Source organism: Myotis lucifugus, unplaced genomic scaffold (genome assembly GCF_000147115.1).
Source record: "Myotis lucifugus unplaced genomic scaffold, Myoluc2.0 scaffold_2, whole genome shotgun sequence".
Taxonomy (NCBI): domain Eukaryota; kingdom Metazoa; phylum Chordata; class Mammalia; order Chiroptera; family Vespertilionidae; genus Myotis; species Myotis lucifugus.
In genome coordinates this window covers 23,845,171-23,864,831 of record NW_005871050.1, presented here as the reverse complement: position 1 = coordinate 23,864,831, position 19,661 = coordinate 23,845,171, and the positions used below count along the sequence as shown (strand labels likewise).

The 19,661-nt window shown below is 39.5% G+C and overlaps 1 protein-coding gene across 1 annotated transcript in view; it reads right to left on the bottom strand.

The window, feature by feature from the left end:
* Positions 1-19,661, bottom strand: part of TRPC5 (transient receptor potential cation channel subfamily C member 5) — a 150,339-nt gene that overhangs the window by 109,502 nt on the left and 21,176 nt on the right. Inside the window, exon 2 of the mRNA XM_023758584.1 lies at positions 6,122-6,643. Coding sequence (XP_023614352.1) covers positions 6,122-6,643 — 522 coding nt within the window. The remainder of the gene's footprint in view (positions 1-6,121; positions 6,644-19,661) is intronic.

Here is a 19,661-nt window from a genome sequence, read left to right as displayed (position 1 = left end):
ATTGCCTGGAGAATTGAACCCACAACCCTCTGGTACATGGTGGTGATGAACTCCTTTAGCTTTTTCTTATCTGTGAAGCTCTTTATCTGACCTTTAATTCTGAATGATAGCTTTGCTGGGTAAAGTAATCTTGGCTGTAGGTTCTTGCTATTCATCACTTTGAATATTTCTTGCCACTCCCTTCTGGCCTGCATAGTTTCTGTTGAGAAATCAGCTGACAATTGTATGGGTACTCCCTTGTAGGTAACTGACTGTCTTTCTCTTGCTGCTTTTAAGATTCTCTCTTTGTCTTTTGCTCTTGGCTATTAATTATGATGTGTCTTGGTGTGGTCCTCTTTGGATTCCTTTTGTTTGGGGTTCTCTGCGCTTCCTGGACTTGGAAGTCTATTTCTTTCACCAGGTAGGGGAAGTTTTCTGTCATTATTTCTTCAAATAAGTTTTCAATATCTTGCTCTCTCTCTTCTTCTGGCACCCCCATAATTTGGATGTTGGTAAGCTTGAAGTTGTCCCAGAGGCTCCTTACACTATCTTCGTATTTTTGGATTCTTTTTTCATTTTGCTTTTCCGGTTGGGTGTTTTTTACTTCTTCGTATTTCAAATCTTTGACTTGATTCTTGCGATCCTCTAGTCTGCTGTTGGATCTCTTTATAATATTCTTTATTTCAGTCAGTGTATGCTTAATTGCTATTTGGTCCTTTTTCATATCCTAGAGGGTCTCACTAGATTTCTTGAGGGTCTCACTAAATTTATTGGCGGTTTCTAGAAAATTCTTGAAAAACCTTATAACCGTGGTTTTGAACTCTATATCCAGTAGTTTGTTTTCCTCTATTTCTGTCATTTGTGACCTGTTTCTTTGTCTCCACATTTTGGCTGCTTCCCTGTGTTGATAGGGTGGATTTCTGTGCTAGTTGTCCTATAGGGCCCAGTTGCTCAGCCTCCACAATTACCTGAGGTGGACACTCTTGGTGAACCCCTTTGAGGGCTTTGTGCACATTCTTGTTGTAGTTAAGCCTTGATTGTAGTTGGTATCACTGGGAGGAATTGACCTCCAGGCCAATTGGCTGTGAGAATCAGCTGTGTCTATGGTGGAATAACTTCTGTGCTGGAGACACCCTTCTGGGGCAAGACTTGCTTCAGTGGGGCTTTGGTGCTCACTGAGTCTGCCCCCTGAGTGTGTCCCTTATAGATCTGAGGAGTTGTAATCTGGATGGTCCCACTCTGACCACTGGGTACACTGGCTACTGGATTTCTAAGGAGGTGCTAATTTAGCCTCTGCCTGAGGCTACCCAGCAGGAGCTATGGAGAGATCTGCAGATTCCTCTTCTTTGTTTGGGATTTGGAGGTGCCCAGATGAGGCCCAGCTGTGAAGCAATGCAAGCTTCTGTGGGACCTTGGGCCTTCTTTTGGAAGTTCTGGGTCTCTCTGACCCAGCTGCAGTTTGTTAGGTAATTTTAGATTGCAAAGGGCCAGGGCATTCATATGCAAAAGCCTATGCACACAGCTTGGGTGGGGTGGGTCTCAGGGGATCAACAGGGTGGAGCAAGCAGCTATGGCTGATCCTCAGTCCTGCCCTAAGAGGCCTCGGGTCTCAGTGTCCCGCAGTAATCGGTAATCGCTGCAAGCACCTCTGAGAGAAAGCCGCCCTGGAGTTCAGCCCGATGCCAGACAGTCCAGTTTCTCCCCGTATGAGTCTGGGTCCCCAGAGACTCACCCAAAACTGCAGTTCAGAGCAGTCAGGAGCATGTGTCTCACTCCTGATTGAAAAAGACAACCGCGTTCTCAGTTGCCAGCCCTTTCCGCATGCGCCTCCGTACCTCTTCACTTTACTTCTGCACCTTCTCTGAGTCTCAGTGTGCTTTTCTCTTTACTTCTAGTTGTAGAATTTCTACTCAGCCAGCCTTCCTGTGGTTCTGGATAATGTCCGTTTTGTCTTTTAGTTGTATTTTTGAAGTGGTTGTGCGAGGCAGCAATTTCAGGTGTTTACCTATGCCACCATCTTGGTTTCTCTGTATGTTTCACTTTTTAAAAGACTAGATTGTGGATATTTATTTAACAGACTTAGTCTGCTTCCTCAGATTTAGGACTTCTGAGAATGAAGTGCTGACGAACACCTGAATTATTAGAACACCAGTAGCTCACAGGATTGTGTTTCTTATCCAAATACACTAAACTTGAAATTACAAAAACACCCCTAAAATAAGAACATTGTTGATATGTTCAAGGTGAGAGTATTTAGTCTTAAACTAGACATGTGGACTGAATAAAGAGCAATTAGGGATTGCAATTGGTTCTTGAACAACATGTTCGAACTGTCAAGGTCCAGTTCTATACGGATTTTTTAAAAAAATACTAAATATGTCTCTGAATCTAGAGACATAGAAGCATGGAACAGACTGTCAAATCACAGAGGGAAGGTTGGGGTGGGTTGGAAGAGAGCAACCAAAGAATTTGTATGTATATATACATAATCCATGGACATAGACAATAGGGTGGTGGAGGCCCGGGACAGGGTGGGTGGCTATAAGGGGTCAATAGGAGGAAAAAGTGGATATATGTAATATTTTCAACAATAAAGATTATGGAAAAAACTAACTACGTATAATACTGTAAACGTATTTTCTCTTCTTTATGATTTTCTTAGTAGCAGTTTCTTTTTTCTAGCTTATTTTATTATAAGAATACAGTATATAATACATATACAAAATATGTGTTAATTGACATTTATGTTATTGGTTAGGCTTCTGGTCAACAGTAGGCTATTAGTAATGAAGTTTTGGGGAAGTCAAAAGTTATAGGTGGATTTTCAACTGTGTGTGTGTGTGTGGGGGGGGTATTAATGCCCCTAACCTCCACCTTGTTCACGGGTTAATTGTACAGCCAATTGAGACTCAGTGGAACCACAGATATTTAAAAAACTATTTCAGAGATTGGGAAGGATTATAGAACTCTTTAGTGGAAGTGAAATCACAATTTAGAAGAGATTCATAGATTTTGATGAGTATAAATCATGTTTTGCTGTCTGGAAGAAGTGTCTTTGAAGTACAAACCTTAAGGTATATCTGACTTTTCAAGTTTGCCCAAGTTTGAAGATAAAATAAACTAAAATTGATCTATAGCCATTGTTTATATATTTAACTCCATTGGAAGATTTGGAGCTACATATATAAAGCCTAAAATAATTCTGAAGTCTCTGGCCATGGGATTAAACTTTGGGCCATTTTAGGATTACTGTGAAAGTATATTATTTCCCATGAATTTACTGACATTGAAGTTGAGAGTCACTCACTCTTTTTGCTGTATTTGAGTTGGAGTTTGATGTGCTCTGACTGAAACAGATCAGTCTATTAAATTACAGAGTTCTCATTGATTTGATTCACAATGATGGATGAATACCACCAGGCCTGAAATTGTTGATTTTTGCATACAGTGCTTTTTGGATTGCTTTTATATTACTGCTTAATATCCATAAATTTGAATAGTTAAAAGGTGATACTTGGTAAGTGTTATGGATTAAAAATAATGTAGTCTGTAAAACATAAAGTTCTAATTGTCTGGGTTCACATTTGAAAGAAAAGTGGACACCCAAAAACTTGTGCACCTTCAAAAAAATGAATCCTAGTTGTGATGGTTGCCCAACAACATGAATAAACTTAATGCCATTGAACTGTAAACTTAAAAATGGTTAAAATGATAAATTCTATGTTATGCGTATTTTACTACAATAAAACAAATTACTTTTTCCTTCATTTGAATGTACAGAGCAAATGGACCCTGAAAACAGTTTTGGAATCTCTGGTGCTTAATTAAGTGAGCAAAAAGAAATATAATTCCTTCTCACATCCAGGTTGGTATAATGATAGCTGAGAAACATATTGTATGAACATATAGTAACATAGAGATAGTCTGTAATAACAATAATAAGATAAATTTGAAATAAGAGACACAGGGAACAAAGTTTCAGGAAAGTAAAGGACTAAAGCATGAGGGGGAAATGAGGGTTGGAAGGCAGTGAATGTAGAACCCAAGGGTGAGTCCATGGTCCTATGCCAAGCAGATCCCCATGAGAGTGAAGAACTCATCACAGTTATTTCCAAAGGGAAAAGTTACTAAAATTGTCAAATGAAGATTATATGAGCAGATGGGGTCAAGTGATAGAGTAGTTGGGAGATAATCTATTAATACAAAATTAATGAAATATTGCAGTGAAATTGTTTGAAAATAAATGCTCTGTCAATTTTCAGGGGGATAGGGCTTAAATTATGAACTTTATCTGCTACCTAGTGAGGTAAGGAATGCAAACTTGAGTTATATTCTGTAATATCTATTTTTTTTTACATTTGTATTCCCATTAACTATTTTGTTACCTGGAAGCAATTTGTGTTCTAAAAATACCTGTGTTTCTTTTCCCACAGTATTAGAACAATTTATGTAAAGTGAAAAACACAATGAAAGTATAATATACATCATTAATAGAAATATACAAATATAACGAAGTGAAGAAAAATCAATTAGACCTTATAGCAGATTAACACAACTGATACTATAAATTAACAGTAGGGCGGTGGGAAGGAGTAAGGAGTAAGGGAGGGAATGGGTCATAATCTATTACCTACAATTTTAGTACACAGAATCCGACCATACACCATGAAAATGAATAATATTAGCAGCTAATATTTATTGAATGCCTAATGTATGCTGAATATTGTGCATAAGTATACTCTGTATTATTTTATTTAAACTTTATATTTCTCCAGGCAGGTAAGTGTTCCTGTTATTTTCCCCATTTTTTGGAAGAGAAAAGTGAGGTTAAGTAACTTCAGGCCTAGTGAAATAACTTAAAGTGATTAGTGGCAAGAAACAGGATAAGGAGAGTTGGATGGGCCTATCCATTTACTATCTCCCCCAATGCAGTCTTTTGATCTTCATGTTGCTCTTTTGTCATTTTATATCCCCTTCAAGGTTGTCCCTGGTACTCATTTTTGCCTCATTTCAAAGGGATAGCATTTTTTTCTTGTGTCAGATAAAGGGACCAGTGAGCATACAATGTGATTTGCCTCAGGGCTTGGTGGACCCATGAAAGGGTGGCACTGCCTGTTCCCCTTCAGATGGTAACCACTACTTGGTTCAACCTGTTTGAATCATCCTCCTGGTAGCATTGGAAGAGAGATGAAATGGACATTAATGTACCTCCTGTGCCACACTAGCACTTTCTCATTTATTTCCTATAATAGTCCTATGAAGTGGAGCAACTATTGTCATCTTCATCTTATAAATTAAAAAATAATGTCCTGAAAATTTGAGTTTCTTCAGGTTATAGATCTGGTGAGTTGGAAATGCATCCTTAGTTGTTTTGGCTCTGAAGTCCCTGCCTTTTCTAGTGTACCATGCTGCCCCCCAAATTGTTTGATTTGATGGCATAGAACAGCACCTGCTAGATTGTAAATGCAGCCAAGGTGGAAAACAAAGCCTTTCATTCTGTGTTCTGCTTGAACTGACCTCCCTCAAAGAGGTAAACTCTAAAAGTTAGAAGGTCATACTATAGGAGAGATTGCTCTTGCTTTCCACAGCATTACACACTCCATCTTTCAAGTGCATGTATCAGCCTTCTTGCTGAGGGGCTTCCAAAGACTTAGTTTTACTAACAATTACCAACATCCAGACAGTGAGCCATTTGTAATCACTGCCCTCCACATCCAAGTATATAGGGCATGGTCCTTTGTTATGTTTTCTCATAGAAATTATCCTTCAGAGCACTTAACAATGATTTGTAATCATATATTCACTAATGTTATCATTTACTTAATGTCTACCATAAGCTTGTAAGCTCCATGAATACAGAGTATCTGGTTTTTGTATCCCGAACAGCTAAATAATAATTTGTTGAACTGATAAGTGCTTTTCCATCAAAGAGCTAGGTGATCAGTATTTTTCCTTACTTATCTGGCCAAAAAGAAAATACGCAGAGGCTGTATGTGCCTTGGATAAGTGGGTCTATTTCTTAGGCCTGTCAAACCATTTGTTTCTTAAAGGGCTAGTGGTAGAAAAATGCTAACTCTGTTCTACATACTCTGGACTCTGGAGGGATTAAGCTTCCTTGAAAACAGAGAAGGACGCAGCTTACCTCTTTCTGGTGGTATTTGATTGCTACCTTCAGCTTGGCCAGGTCATGGTACTTCTGAGGGTCAAGTTCTTCACTATGGTCATCTCGATGGTTGAGGATGATCTCCAATTCCCGGGAGCTCCGAGCTTGGTCCAGTAGGTCTTTGGCAAAGAGCTTACACTGTTGGGAGAGCTCCTCATACTCAGCCTTGAACTCATTTTCTACCTTGCTGAGTTCTTTGAGCTCCCAGCCCAGGCGGAAAGCAGTTAGGATAGGGTCCTCACTTGATAAGGCAATGAGTGAGGGGCTTGCCAGAGCTTTATAGATGTTCAGACGGGAGCGGGAGTGGCGCAGGCTATCCACCTCTGAACTGGACACACACTCCACACAGTTGCAGCGGATCTGGTGAGGCCTTGGAATAGTGACCCGTTTTTGGACAAGCAATTTGATGATTTCATAGTTGTTGGTGTGGGCAGCTAGCATTATGGGAGTGATGTCTGGTGTGAACTCAGAGAACTGGGTGTCCATCATCAGAGTAGGAACCTAGGTAAAATAAAACAAAAAGCATAAGAGCAGGATTTAGGATTGGAGAAAGAGGGAGAACAAGGCCTATCAAATATTAGTGATTTGGGAATTGGAGTTAACATTCCTTTGTCAATTCCCCTCCTTATCATAATGGCTATTTGTGAAATGCTTATTGTATGCCAAGCACTGTTCTAAATGCTTTACATGTATTTACTAATTTAATCTCCACAACAACCTTTTGGGATATATATTTCCCTTAAATGAATAAGCTGAGGCACACAGAGGTTAAAAACATACCTAAGATTACACAGCTTTTAGTAGCAGAGCCAAGATTCAAACTCAGGCAATATGTCTTTAGATCTTCCCTCTTAAAATTATGCAACCACAATTTGCCCAATTCTATCGAAGGCACAATGGGGATACAGAGAAGTAAAGGACATTTTTTCTGACCTTCTGGAACTGAATTTGGTAAATCACAAACTTGGTGAGTAGGAGTACATGGTAGTTTGTGTTCATTTCCAAAAGAGCAACAGAGATTGCAGGAATATTTTTTCATTGTTGACAGTGTTACAGACGTCCTCCATCTTCCCCTCCTTTGCTTCCCTCCACCAAGCCCTCACCCCACCCCAGGCCTTTACCCCAGTGTATTCTGTGTCCATGGGCTATGCATATATGCATGCATATATGTTCTTTGGTTATTCATTGAAAGGCTAATGACAACCAGTAATTTTAAAGACCATGCTACTAAATCAAGCCCTGGTAGCTAAAGAGAAGATACCCTCAAATCATTACACTGATTTTGTATCTATATATATAAAAGCTTAAGCAACCAGCTGACCAGCCGACTGGCCAACCGGCTGGTAGCTATGACATGCACTGACCACCAGGAGGCAGACGCTCAACCCAGGAGCTGCCGAATGACAGCAGCTTTTCAGAGTGCCCTCTTGCATTCCAGGACCCCTTGGGGGATGTTGGACTGCTGGTTTCAGCCCGATCCCCGCAGGCCAGGCCGAGGGACCCACGGTGCACTGTGCACCAGGCCTATACTATATATATATATATATATATATATATATATATATATATATGTATATATAGAACTTCAGGGGACTAAAGACTAAAGCCAATGTTCCCTACAACTTCCTGCAGGTCCCAACAAGGTTATTGTCAGGAAGAAGTAGTCTATAAATGAGGACCTCCAGGCTTAGGGAGGGACTACCAATAACCAAAGGACCTTTGATAAAATTGCCATGTCCATTATGTGATGCCTGGTGTAAATAGCAGGTACAGGCGAAAGGTATGGAGTTCTTTGCAGAAACTGGTCAATAAAGAAACAACTTTTCAACTTTATTTATTTATTTATTTATTTATTTTAATTTTTTTTTATTTTATTTTATTTTTTATTTTTCGCTTAAAGTATTACAAACTGGTCAATAAAGAAACAACTTTTCAACTTTAAATGTATTTTGGGACCCAGTTTGTTCGCAATCTAATAGTGAAACTAAGGCAGCTCACTAGACCCACAAAAGAGTCTCTGTGTAACAGGATCTAGAGCTAGATAATAAGGAGGACCAGAATAATCCAAGAAGGCCTCATGGAGGTGTGGGGCTGAGTATTCAAAGCATATGTAGGATTCCAGAAAGTAGTGAAATATTGATCTCAATACAAAGTGTATTGAGCTGGGAGCTCAAGTGTAACTGGGGGAGAACATGGATAATTGAGATTCTCGCAGAATAGACAAATATTATTTTAAGCTATAGTTTCTTTTTACTCTTAAATTTTTTAAAAACCCAGAATTGCTGGAGAACTGACAAAAGGATGAGTTACAGTTTTTCATCATCTTTACCTCCTTTCCACCTTGGATGAAAGATCCCCAAGCAGGGAAGTGGCCAGAAAAGACGGAATAGAAAAAAGGTGGAAGAGAAAGAGGGGGAGGAATGCGCAAGAAATCTGTTTCCTTCAGGGAGTGGTTGCATCAGCCTCTGAATAGTTGAGAGCTGGCTGCACATTGGTCATCAATGGCTTGGATTGAGCAGCAAGTAAACATTGTTAAACATTTATAGAGAGCAGCTACAAATGAGACAGCAGGAAGTGAGCAACTGGCTCATAAAGTAAATTGGACACAGGACAGAATAATCTCAGCAATTAACATAAGCCTACAGGCTAAGGAAGAAGTAGGTCTGAGTGGGCCTGGTAATGAAAATAAATACCACAACCAGCATAAAGCCTAGAGTTGGGAGAGATGCTAAGTGAACAATGTATCACAGTTGGCCCAGGAAGAAAGAAGCTTACATCTGGGAACCTGCCAGTTATCAGTGGGCAGGGGCATTCCTCAATCTCTGTCAAGATTTAGAGGCAGGAAGTGGGAGGTGGAGAAAAAATAGTTTGTAGCACAGGATTCCCTGGGTTAGATTGGAGGTATGTGTTTGCTTCCTACCACGGTGTTCTTCCTGCCCTTTCTCTCCACTTCCATGCTCTTTCTGTTTTTCCTACTCTTTTGTTTCCTTCTTTCCTTCTTTCTATATCAATGCTGCCAGGCCTGTCCAAGACACACAGTAGTACTTGTGAATATTGCTTAGCCCCACTTGTGTCATAAAGCTGAAAGGTTGCTGTCTATGCCTAGAATATGAAATGCTTTTTGGAACCACCCGATTCTGTTGTCTTTGACTTAGTACTTAATAAGGAATCTTTGATTCTCCTTTTAGCTTTCTGGGTATATGACACCAAAGATGAAAACTTTTCAAAAGAAAACTGGCCCACAATGACCAACCATGTCTTCCTACCCAGACTGCCTTTTCTCCTTCCAGCAGCCTTATCATTCACAGGTGGCCATACCTAATTCAGTCATTCTTTCTGTGTGTACATCCTTGTGGGATCCCTGTATGGAATGGTCTACCTCATTGCTCTGCCAGCAAAGGGTCATTGTAAGCCCTGGCTCCTTCAATAGCTCCTTGTCTTAACTTGATCCCACCCCTTGCAGACCACCAAGTTGTTGTGGGCACTAGGTTACACCCAATATCTTGTTGTTCTCTAATTATTTAGCATGTATCTTTTTTGCTTCTTCATTAGGGTTGTGAGTTATTTGGAGGAAGAGCTGTCTTAGTCTGTTTGTGTTTTCCCCCATAGTGTCCAGCACACTACGAGACATACAGCAGGTACTCTGCAAAAGGGAATTAAGTATCCAAATATCAAATTAAGAAATTGACTCTACTTTACAGACCTGGCTCCTACAATTTGAGTCAGTGTGAGCTAGTGTCCTTGGGTCTTTCCTTCCCATGCCCAGCTGAGAAGGTAAACATTCCAAGACTCTAATGAGGATTAGAAGACCAGCTCTAGAGGGAATACCATGACATCACAAAAATTTAGGACAGTCCCTGCCTGTCATTTTCACAATTCTATTGCTTCAAAATGGAGACTCTTCTACCCGCTTCTTCTACCTCTATTCACCCTGCTGCTTTTCCCTTCCTAGACTGTGCAGGAAACATGGATTATCATGAAGATACCCTGATAAAGAAAGAGAGATTCTATAGTGAAGGTCAGAGATTTCTGTTAATAATCAGGACTTAATAATATGGTTGACATCAGGGGCCAAAAAGTAAATAGAAAAAAGAAATGAAGACTAGGTTTGGGGCACATGCATAATTTTAATGAGTAAATTATAGGAACTGGTGAACTGTAGAGCACATACCTTCTCAAGAGGGGCATCTTCTGCTCAGCTTCTTGTTATAAGCACAAATGAGGGCCAAGTGTTGCCATTTTTCAAGATAAATCAGAAATATGGATTTGGGGGCAGAATTTTTAAAGATTTAAATGTTGCCTCAAAAAAGTTAGAGAAAGTGTGCAGGCTCGACAAAATACATATATGAGGGAATTTAGGCTTGAGTGAACCAGTTTGTGACCTTTGAGCTAGCATATAAGTTGTGAGACTAATAAAAGAATGTGAGAGGAAGCTGGACATTTAGGCAGGAGCCAAATTATCAAAGGCTTTCTTTGCCATGCTAAGGAACTTAATGTTATTTTTTGCCACAGTGAACTGCTGAAGAATTTTAATCAGAAGAGGTGCATAGTTAAACAAGTGTTTTAAAAAGATCAATTTAGCTAAAGTGTGGTGAATTGGCAGTGGTAAATGTGCTTCTAATTTTTAATAAGCAGCTTTCCACACAAAAAAATCTTGATTTATAGTGTTTGGCAATTTCTGTGGTGTAAATATTCCCACTGTGGCCAATTTCAAGTTACCAATATAACATCATGGAACATAGAATTTGGAAGAGATAAACACAACCAGTTCTCATCAGCTAGTGTAAGCCAGCTCCAGCACACCATTGGATGAGTTTCAGAAGGATATGACTAGTTAAAATATATCACTAGTGTAGATGAAGAGATGGTGAGATCTTAAACAGTAATTCTAGAGATACACAGAAAATAATAGGTTTAAAACATTCATTGGATGTGTCAGGTAGTATTGGAGGGAGAAATAAATCAAGGAGGTCAGGTTTCTCGATTGCATGTCTGGTTGATTGTGGTGTTACCAACAGACAGTGAATATAGGAGAAAGAGCAAGTGTAGGGTTTTAAAAAAGTTCAATTTTGGACACATTGAATTTCAAGTACCTATTGGGACAGTAGTAGGAAATTGTATAACTCTAACATGGGTCTCGAAGGAAATTTCAGGACTAAAAATGTGGATGTGAGAGTCTTTAGCCTATAATAGTTGAAACCAAGAGAGTGGATGGGATCAGTCTCTGCCTGCCCCAGCCTCCCCATAGTTGGGCTTGCTGATCTACCCCAAGGACTCAGTCCTGCCCCAATTTCCAAAGCAACCAAGGCTTGAAATAGGAAGCACTCAATTGGCCATCCTCAGCCTCCTTTATTCCATATTTTAATCATTGGGGATTTGCATTAGGGCACTCTCCTTGTTCTGTTAGTTTTTGAATCCGAGCTTCTTCCCCACCTTAGCCCTAGTTTGTAAAACAAGATTCTCCCTGGATCTCTAGTCTGAATTTCTGTTTGTATAATGGGCCTAATAGCCCAGGCCTGGTATATTTTCTGGATTATCTGTGCCTTTGATCATCTTTGAGTTATTTTATAGCTTTGTTAATTATAATGTAAATATTTCCTGTCTGTGCATCTATTTGTAAAATTTTCAGCATTCCTGATGGCCTGTATCAGGGGTCAACAAACTTTTTATTGTAAAAAGTAAGATGGTAGCCTGGCTGGCATAGCTCAGTGGTTGAGCATTGACCCATGAACCAGGAGGTCACCATTGGATTCCCTATTAGAGCATACGCCTGGGTTGCAGGCTCAATCTCCAGTGTTGGTCATGCAGTAGGCAGCCGATCAATGATTCTCTCTCATCATTGATGTTTCTATCCCTCTCACCCTCGTCCTTCCTCTCTGAAATAAATAAAAATATATTTGAAAAATAAGATAGTAAATATATTACGATTTGTGGACAATACAATTCTGCCATTGTAGCAGGGAAACAGTGATAGGTAATATGTAAATGAATGGGTATGACTGTACTTCATAAAATTTTATTTACAAAAACATGTGACAGGCTGTATTTGACTTTTAGGCTATAGGTGGAAGACCCCTGACCTCCTCATTCCCTCACTAATCAATGAGTTAAACAAAAATTTTGACATGTGTTCACTTGAATTTGTATATAGATCATGATTTAACCGTTTAAAAATTATGCTTTAATAGCCATTTGTGTTCAGATTGAGGTCAGGTGGAAAATTCAATTTTATTATTTTCTTATCAAGTTTTGCTTTCTCTTTGAACTCCAAAATTATACTGCATGGTCTTGGGCTTCCCATTAAAAATTCTGCTTTTAAAAAAGAAAAAAAACGTGTACATAATTTATATTGGAAGAACAAAATGGACAAAACTTATCTGGGGATAATGTCACAATACATGCCCGGTGTTTTTAAAAAGTCAAAATTGATATATAAAAATCAATAATGTATATAACAATAGCGTCCATTATTACCCTTTGTAACAAGGATAAAAATAACATTAATAGCTACTAGTTATAGAGAACTTTCCATATGCCAGGCACCAGGCTATAATATCTCATTTAGTCCTCCCTTTGTTTCTATGGTATAAACATAGTAATTATCCCCAGTTTACACCTGAGGACACTCACCCATAGAAAAACTAAGTGCCTTGCCCAAGGTCTCATGTCTAGGAAGTAGAGTGGAGAGAACTTGAACCCAGGCAGTTTGGCTCCAAAGCCTGTACTGTTAGCCAGTATGCTGCCTCACTCCCAAATAGTGAAAGACCAAATTTTTGATTTATTATATCAATAAATAAATCTACAATCATAACATTTAATATTCATACATATCATAAGTATGTGTTACAGGTTTTATTGAGTAATAATAAATCTCATCAACTAATATTCTTCCTTAAACCCAGATAAATGTTATGTAGCATTACTCAAGATTTGGGAGCCCACAAAACCATTCTTTTTTTTTTTTTTAAAAAAATATATATTTCTTTATTGATTTCAGAGAGGAAGAAAGAGGGAGAGAGAGATAGAAACATCAATGATAAGAGAGAATCATTGATTGACTGCCTCCTGCACGCCCCCTACTGGGGATCAAGCCCGCAACCCAGGCATGTGCCCTTGGCTGGAATTGAACCTGGGACCCTTCAGTCCACAGGCTGATGCTCTATCCAACTGAGCCAAACCGGCTAGGACAACCATTCTTGATTTCTTACCAAATAGGGTCTCTTAATTTTTCAAAAGACAGGAGCTAAGTCTATGAGAAAATAATACATACATGGCTAACGCCATAGGTTGTCAGAGTTTATACTTTCAGGGAAACTGGAAAAGGCATTTTTCTCAAAATGTATGGTGGGGGGTGGAGAAAAGGGAAGGAAATCAATACACCAAGAAATTACACTTGGTTCATATTATCTACAACTCTGCTTCTAAAGAAACCTGATAGATGAACCAATTTGATTTGATTTTAAAATTTGCAATGACTTGGGCCATAGCCACTAAAGAATACATTGCCTCCATCTCCCTGGGGCTTTGCATTCAGGCCTTAATGAGTTTGCTCCTGGATCACCCTGGGTCTTCCTGTTATAAAGCTAGCACTATATTCTAGAATCCTTCTGGATTAATGAGCACAGGACAGAGTTGCTGGGCTCTAAGCTAATCGTATAAAACACTGGCAGTACAGTGAACAGAGAGCTTGAGTTAGTTCTTCATATTTTCAGCTAAATTCCATTGCCAGAGGACACAACAGAGGAATAGATGATGCTCCACTTTCCCCCCTCTCAGGACTGACTAGAGCTTTTACAAGGTTATTGTTCTCAAGTGGCCCAAATGATACATTCATTTCCATTAACCTCATCACTGGACACAATCTGCTAACTGGAATTTTTATGAACCCTTAGGCAGGCATCCTAAGTTCATCACAGACTTCTGAAATTAAATCCTCCATTGGACAGATCCATATCAGGAGCTACCTCATTCATATACACAATGCTGTCTGGTTATAGGCTAACCTATCCAACTGTCACTTCCTCATAGAACTGGCGCCACAGTATCATGTCAAAATAAATCTCATATTTTATGACTGGATTTAGTGAAATTGCAATATTTTCACATGCTGGGCCTCCTCTTCTCTACCCTAACATGCAGATAAAATCAATGTTCAATCTTTTCAGCAATTCAAGGGACTGTTGGAAAGGAAACTTCATTTTTCTGTATTACTCAGAAATGAAGAACACCTACATCTAATCACATCATATTACCAGCCACCCACTCTGCCTTACCTATAGATCAGCTGGCTAGTAGTAGCGATGCAGGAGCAGCCATTGGCATCAGATGGGAAATAATCTTTCCCAGATTTTGGTAAAAACAGAACCTTCCGAATTAAGATTTGGTGTACCATCTGAGCTTATGTCAAATCCATTTGTGTTCAGATGCAGCAAGTTCAAAAATCAGTAAATCAGAAGGCGTGGGTTATTATGGATGTGGAAAAAATTCCAGAAGTAAAGTTATGGTCATTGTGACTCTAGCGCTGCATAGAGCAGTGATGGCAAACCTTTTGAGCTCTGCATGTCAGCATTTTGAAAAACCCTAACTTAACTCTGGTGCCGTGTCACATATAGAAATTTTTTGATATTTGCAACCATAGTAAAACAAAGATGTATATTTTTGATATTTATTTTATATATTTAAATGCCATTTAACAAAGAAAAATCAACCAAAAAAATGAGTTCGCGTATCACCTCTGTCACGCGTGTCATAGGTTCGCCATCACTGGCACAGAGTAATGGATCCCTGATCTGCTGGTGTGAGTGTAGTTTGCTTTGCAGGTAGCTCTATGGTGGTGCTTGGTACAAATACCTCTTTAGGAAAGGCATTGTTCTTAGTTTATTTTTATGTTATCATGTAATTTTTAAATTAAATTTCTCTTATATATTGTTTTACTGGAAAGAGAATGCTACCAAGCTGATTTAGAGTATTCTGTGTCACTGCTCATCATGTGACTAGTATGAGTTCAGATAGCATGATAAAGGTTTCTGATCAGGGTTGAAAATCCAGATGCAGAAACCGTGGGGATCAACCAGGGCACAGGACCATGTATGGGCCAGGATAACAAGATTGATATGAACTATATGATAGGATTCAATACAAATAAACATTTATTATTTTCTAATTTCTCTAGTAGACACTGATTTTGATAGAAGCACATCTACCAGCAAAACAAAATCAGAATGAATAATGAGGGCCTTTCATGCAAAAAGAGGAGTTAAGACCCCTTAATTTGCTTTTAGTAGTTTATACAATTGAAAAGTATATTCATTGCCATACAATGAAAATTGGTAGGTATTATTGGGAGTCCCAGTTTAGGTCTAGAAGAGCTTAGGTGATAAAAATTAGGCTCAGTTGGTTTTCAGAATGTAAAGGTAAATTTTAACAGGTGATTCCCCCCCCCCACTATCTAGCTTTTTAATTCTATGAGTTCCAAAATTTTCAACTGTGTTTAACACTTCTTTTTTCCCTTTATTGATTAAGGTATTGCATATGTGTCCTTATCCCCTCCATTGCCCCTCCACCCCTCACCCCCCTGCTGTCTGTATCCATTGGTTAGGCTTATATGCATGCATACAAGTCCTTTGGTTGAGAATGCAGAAAAGGAGAAGGAAAGGGGAAAGGGGAAAAGAGCAGTTTTACTCTCTAAGCAGAGAAGCCAGCAGTCTCAAGGCATGGCAAGATAAAGTTGCCAGACACTTCTCATGATTTCTGAGAAGGCCACAACAAAGTAAAACAAAAGAAACTTGAGAATTAATCTGTACCAAAATATTCAGCAAAGGAATTTTGAAGCCTATAGACAGGAGGGTATATAACACCTTGGACCCACACCCAACTGGCTCTTCAGATTATCTGAGAGCCCGTCTGCGCTTCATAAGCCAGATGTACAAGTTTGCTTGCTTGCTTTGCTTTTTCAGTAAAGGCGCATACTTTAATTGCTTTAATAAATTGGCTTTTCGCAATGCACTCAGGGTCTCTGTATAAATTTATTTATATGAGAAGACAAGGATTGAGGTTGGGGACGGCTTTCTCCCACTGACTCAGGGGGTTGTCCAGTAACACCTCCCTGGTGTTAGTGAGAGGTGCCTATAACACCTGAGATTAGCTGGGCCTAAATTCAAAACTAGAGTAGCGGCTCTTTGCTGACAGAGGCCCTTCATGTACTCTGCATTCTTGAGAGAATCATAGACTGAACTTTCAACCCCCTGTCTGTTTATGTTTTCTGAATCAACTACTGCAAGGAAGTTCCTTGTCCCCTCATCACCATACTACCACTTAAGCAATAGACTGTGATACACCCTGACCAATTAGAACTGCACAGATTGTAATTATCATCAACCAATCCATGCTGATTAGACTTGAAGTCCTCATTTGCATGATGGGAACCTGGGCAGAAACTTCCTCCATTAAAGATGGCCTCTCCTTTGTCTCTGCAGAGCACTGTTCTATTTTTACCTGAGGCTGCATCATCCCACTTTGCAAACAGTTTGCTTGAAGAAAGTCTCTCTTTTGTCCCTCCAATACTTTTTAGTGAATTTTTGTTGACATGTGGCAGGAAACATGTTTTATTTGTTTGTACTGCTGGAAGCACCCTGGGAGAATTTTGTGTTTAGGCTCTCCCTGCTGAACTCCCCACCTGGGATTTCTGAGTGGCTTCTCTGAAAAACACTCATGCAACAAGGAGTCCTTCACTCTGAAGTAGAGTTTGGCTAGAAATGAGAAGCCTTTTAGAAAAGAAGCTTGAGTCTGGACAATGCCAAGCAGCTTAAGCTCACCTAGCACAGACATGTCAGGAGGACTCATTTCAAGAAATTTTCTTTAGCAGAAAACAGGATTTAAATGTCTCTGTGGCCTTGACAACACACATCATGATGATCGATTCATTTTTCAGAACACAACAGCCAGGATTATATTAGTGGGTCATAACAATAAATTGGTCACATTTAATAAATACATGTAACCTTTGGTTGACAGGAAAAATAGTGTAAGCCATTTTGTGATTGAAGAGATGCCTATCATATTGACATCGTCAGTCGTAAGCAAATTCTTTTTAAACACAATCCTTGACAAGCAAAAATCTTTGATACACTGATGTGTGTATAATGTTCTGCATTTGCTCATATATTTTCACTCTACTGCATTTTGAAAGGACAAACTCAAGAAAAGTGCCCGCCCCCCACCATAATTTCTTCCTCTCTCTGACATTACTTCTAATTGTATTGTTTTGAACTGGCAGCTGCATTGTCAATAGTGCTTCTCAAGCAGAATGCCTTTTGTTCTTGTCAGAACAGACTAACTATTAAAGGAAAGAAGCAGGAGCTTGGTTGCTTCTGGTTGGAGATGGGAGAAGGAAGAGCTACTTTGGGCCTTTAACCCTACTGTTTCTGTCTTTTGCTTGTCTTTTTCTAGTATGCTCCCAGGCTAAGGGTGTGGGCTGCTGTCTCCCCAGAGAAAGGTAAGCTAGGCGTTGATCATTACTGAATTAGGAAAACATGGGGTGCCTTGTCCTTATTTCTCTGAAGGCAAACATGCCCCAAATCTGAAACTTAAAATGGCAGAGACATTTTAAATGTAAGGATGACCTTTCAATCACTTGCAAAACATTCCACCCTCTCTGGAAGACACATGTAACCAGACACCTTAGAGTTTCAATGAAGTCTTTCACTCTGCAGTACCTTTTCAGGAATGCAGGGCAGGGCTAATAGAAAGGAGGAGAAGGGGCTGGTGTTCCCAATGAAATTCACTACTGCTTAATTTTCTTCTTTATATTCAATGAATAGGGGATAAGAATCTCAGATTGATGAAAAGTTGCAAGAGTGGTAGTGTTTGAGGCCCCCAGATATTTGATTATTCCACCCCCAATTTCTAGTGGGGGAGGAAACAAACTCAGGTCTTGGAAGGCTCCATAGATGCATAGGATTGTTTGTCTATGTCGAAAAGAGCAGCTAAGATGATTAGGTATGCAAGAAGGAGGCTTAGCTTCCAGCAAATTCTTCTGCACCTGTGGTCTTATAAAACCATTCATTTATAAACTTGAGACTCTGTGGAAGCTCCAGACATACATTTGAGAATTCAGGGCAACTGACACTTGCACAGAATTGCTGTGGGACTTCTTTCATACCCTGCCAAGGTTCCATCAAGTTAACATTGAGGTGTTTAACTTTTTCAGAGGCTAAAGGATAATACCTCTTGGATTGATTGCAGTGACAGGAGAATGGGCTAAATTGCTACTACGTTTCATCTAATTCTGATGATTCGGTGATTAAGTGGACCACAGCCAAACAGATATCCACCAGAACTCCAGGGGTTTTATTCTAGAAATGTATCAATGACACCATTGCCTGTGGAGTTATTAGTGAACTCCCTTGTGGTTTTATTAAATACTAGAGCTTTGTATTCTTGCCTCTCTAGTAAGCCAATTAGGTGTCTGACATGGTACCTATTTAATGTGGGTTTATAAAGTAATTATAGAATAATTTTAAAACATTGTTCATTTCCTCACAGCATTCCTGTGAGGTTATTTAGCATTCTACCTTTGCTTTCAAATGATAAGAGGTTAAGCTATATAGAGGTTGAGTAGTTTGCCTAAGGCTACATAACAGTTGAGAGATGGAGTCAACATGAGAACTCCATTCTCAGATTTTGTCCATGATATCATGTGCCTCAGCTGATATACATATTACAAAATTGCAAGGTTGAAAGAGACCTTGGAGATGACATAGTCCAACCTCATAATAGATGTTTAACTCTTTTGTAAACACTCCTGCCCAATGGCCATTCTGCCTCTGTTCAAACATTTCCTGTGGTGATATGCCATTTCATTTCTTTCCACTGCTGAGATTATTGTTTTGAAATTGGGTGGTCACATTTTATTCTTCCCAATCAAACACTGACACTACTCAGCACCTTCAGACTGCTCTCTTTAGCATGAAACTCTTTATTAAAAATTCTTTCCTCAACAGTAATGTGGAATGCAGGAGGCAATGAGAATTTACTCCTTCCTATTTTTTGACTCCATCTTTGTGGTAGTGGCAGCCATGGCCACAGTTGGTTCAGTAGCCAACATGGAGTTCTTTGTCCATGCCCAGGAGCTACATACCCCCAAGGTGTCTGGCCATTAGACAGTGGCCCAGATCAAGGCTCATGGAGGGCATTGACCCAGAAGATCAAATGGTACTCCTGGAAGATACGCCTTTGGAGGATGAGACTTCCCTTGGCCAGTGTCAGGTGGAGGCCTTGACCATGCTGGAAGTAGCTGGCCATCTGCTTGGAGGTAGAGTCCATGGTACCCTGGCCTATGCTGGGAAAGTGAGAAGTCAGACTCCCAGAGTGGCCAAAAAGAAGGAAAAGGGGGGATAAAGAGAGGAGGAGTAGACAGTTATGGACTGTCAAGAGACAGGTGTAGTACCATTGCTTCATTAATGTTGTACCCCTTTTGACAAGAAGAAAGGCACCAGTTCTAACACTTAAGTCATTTTTC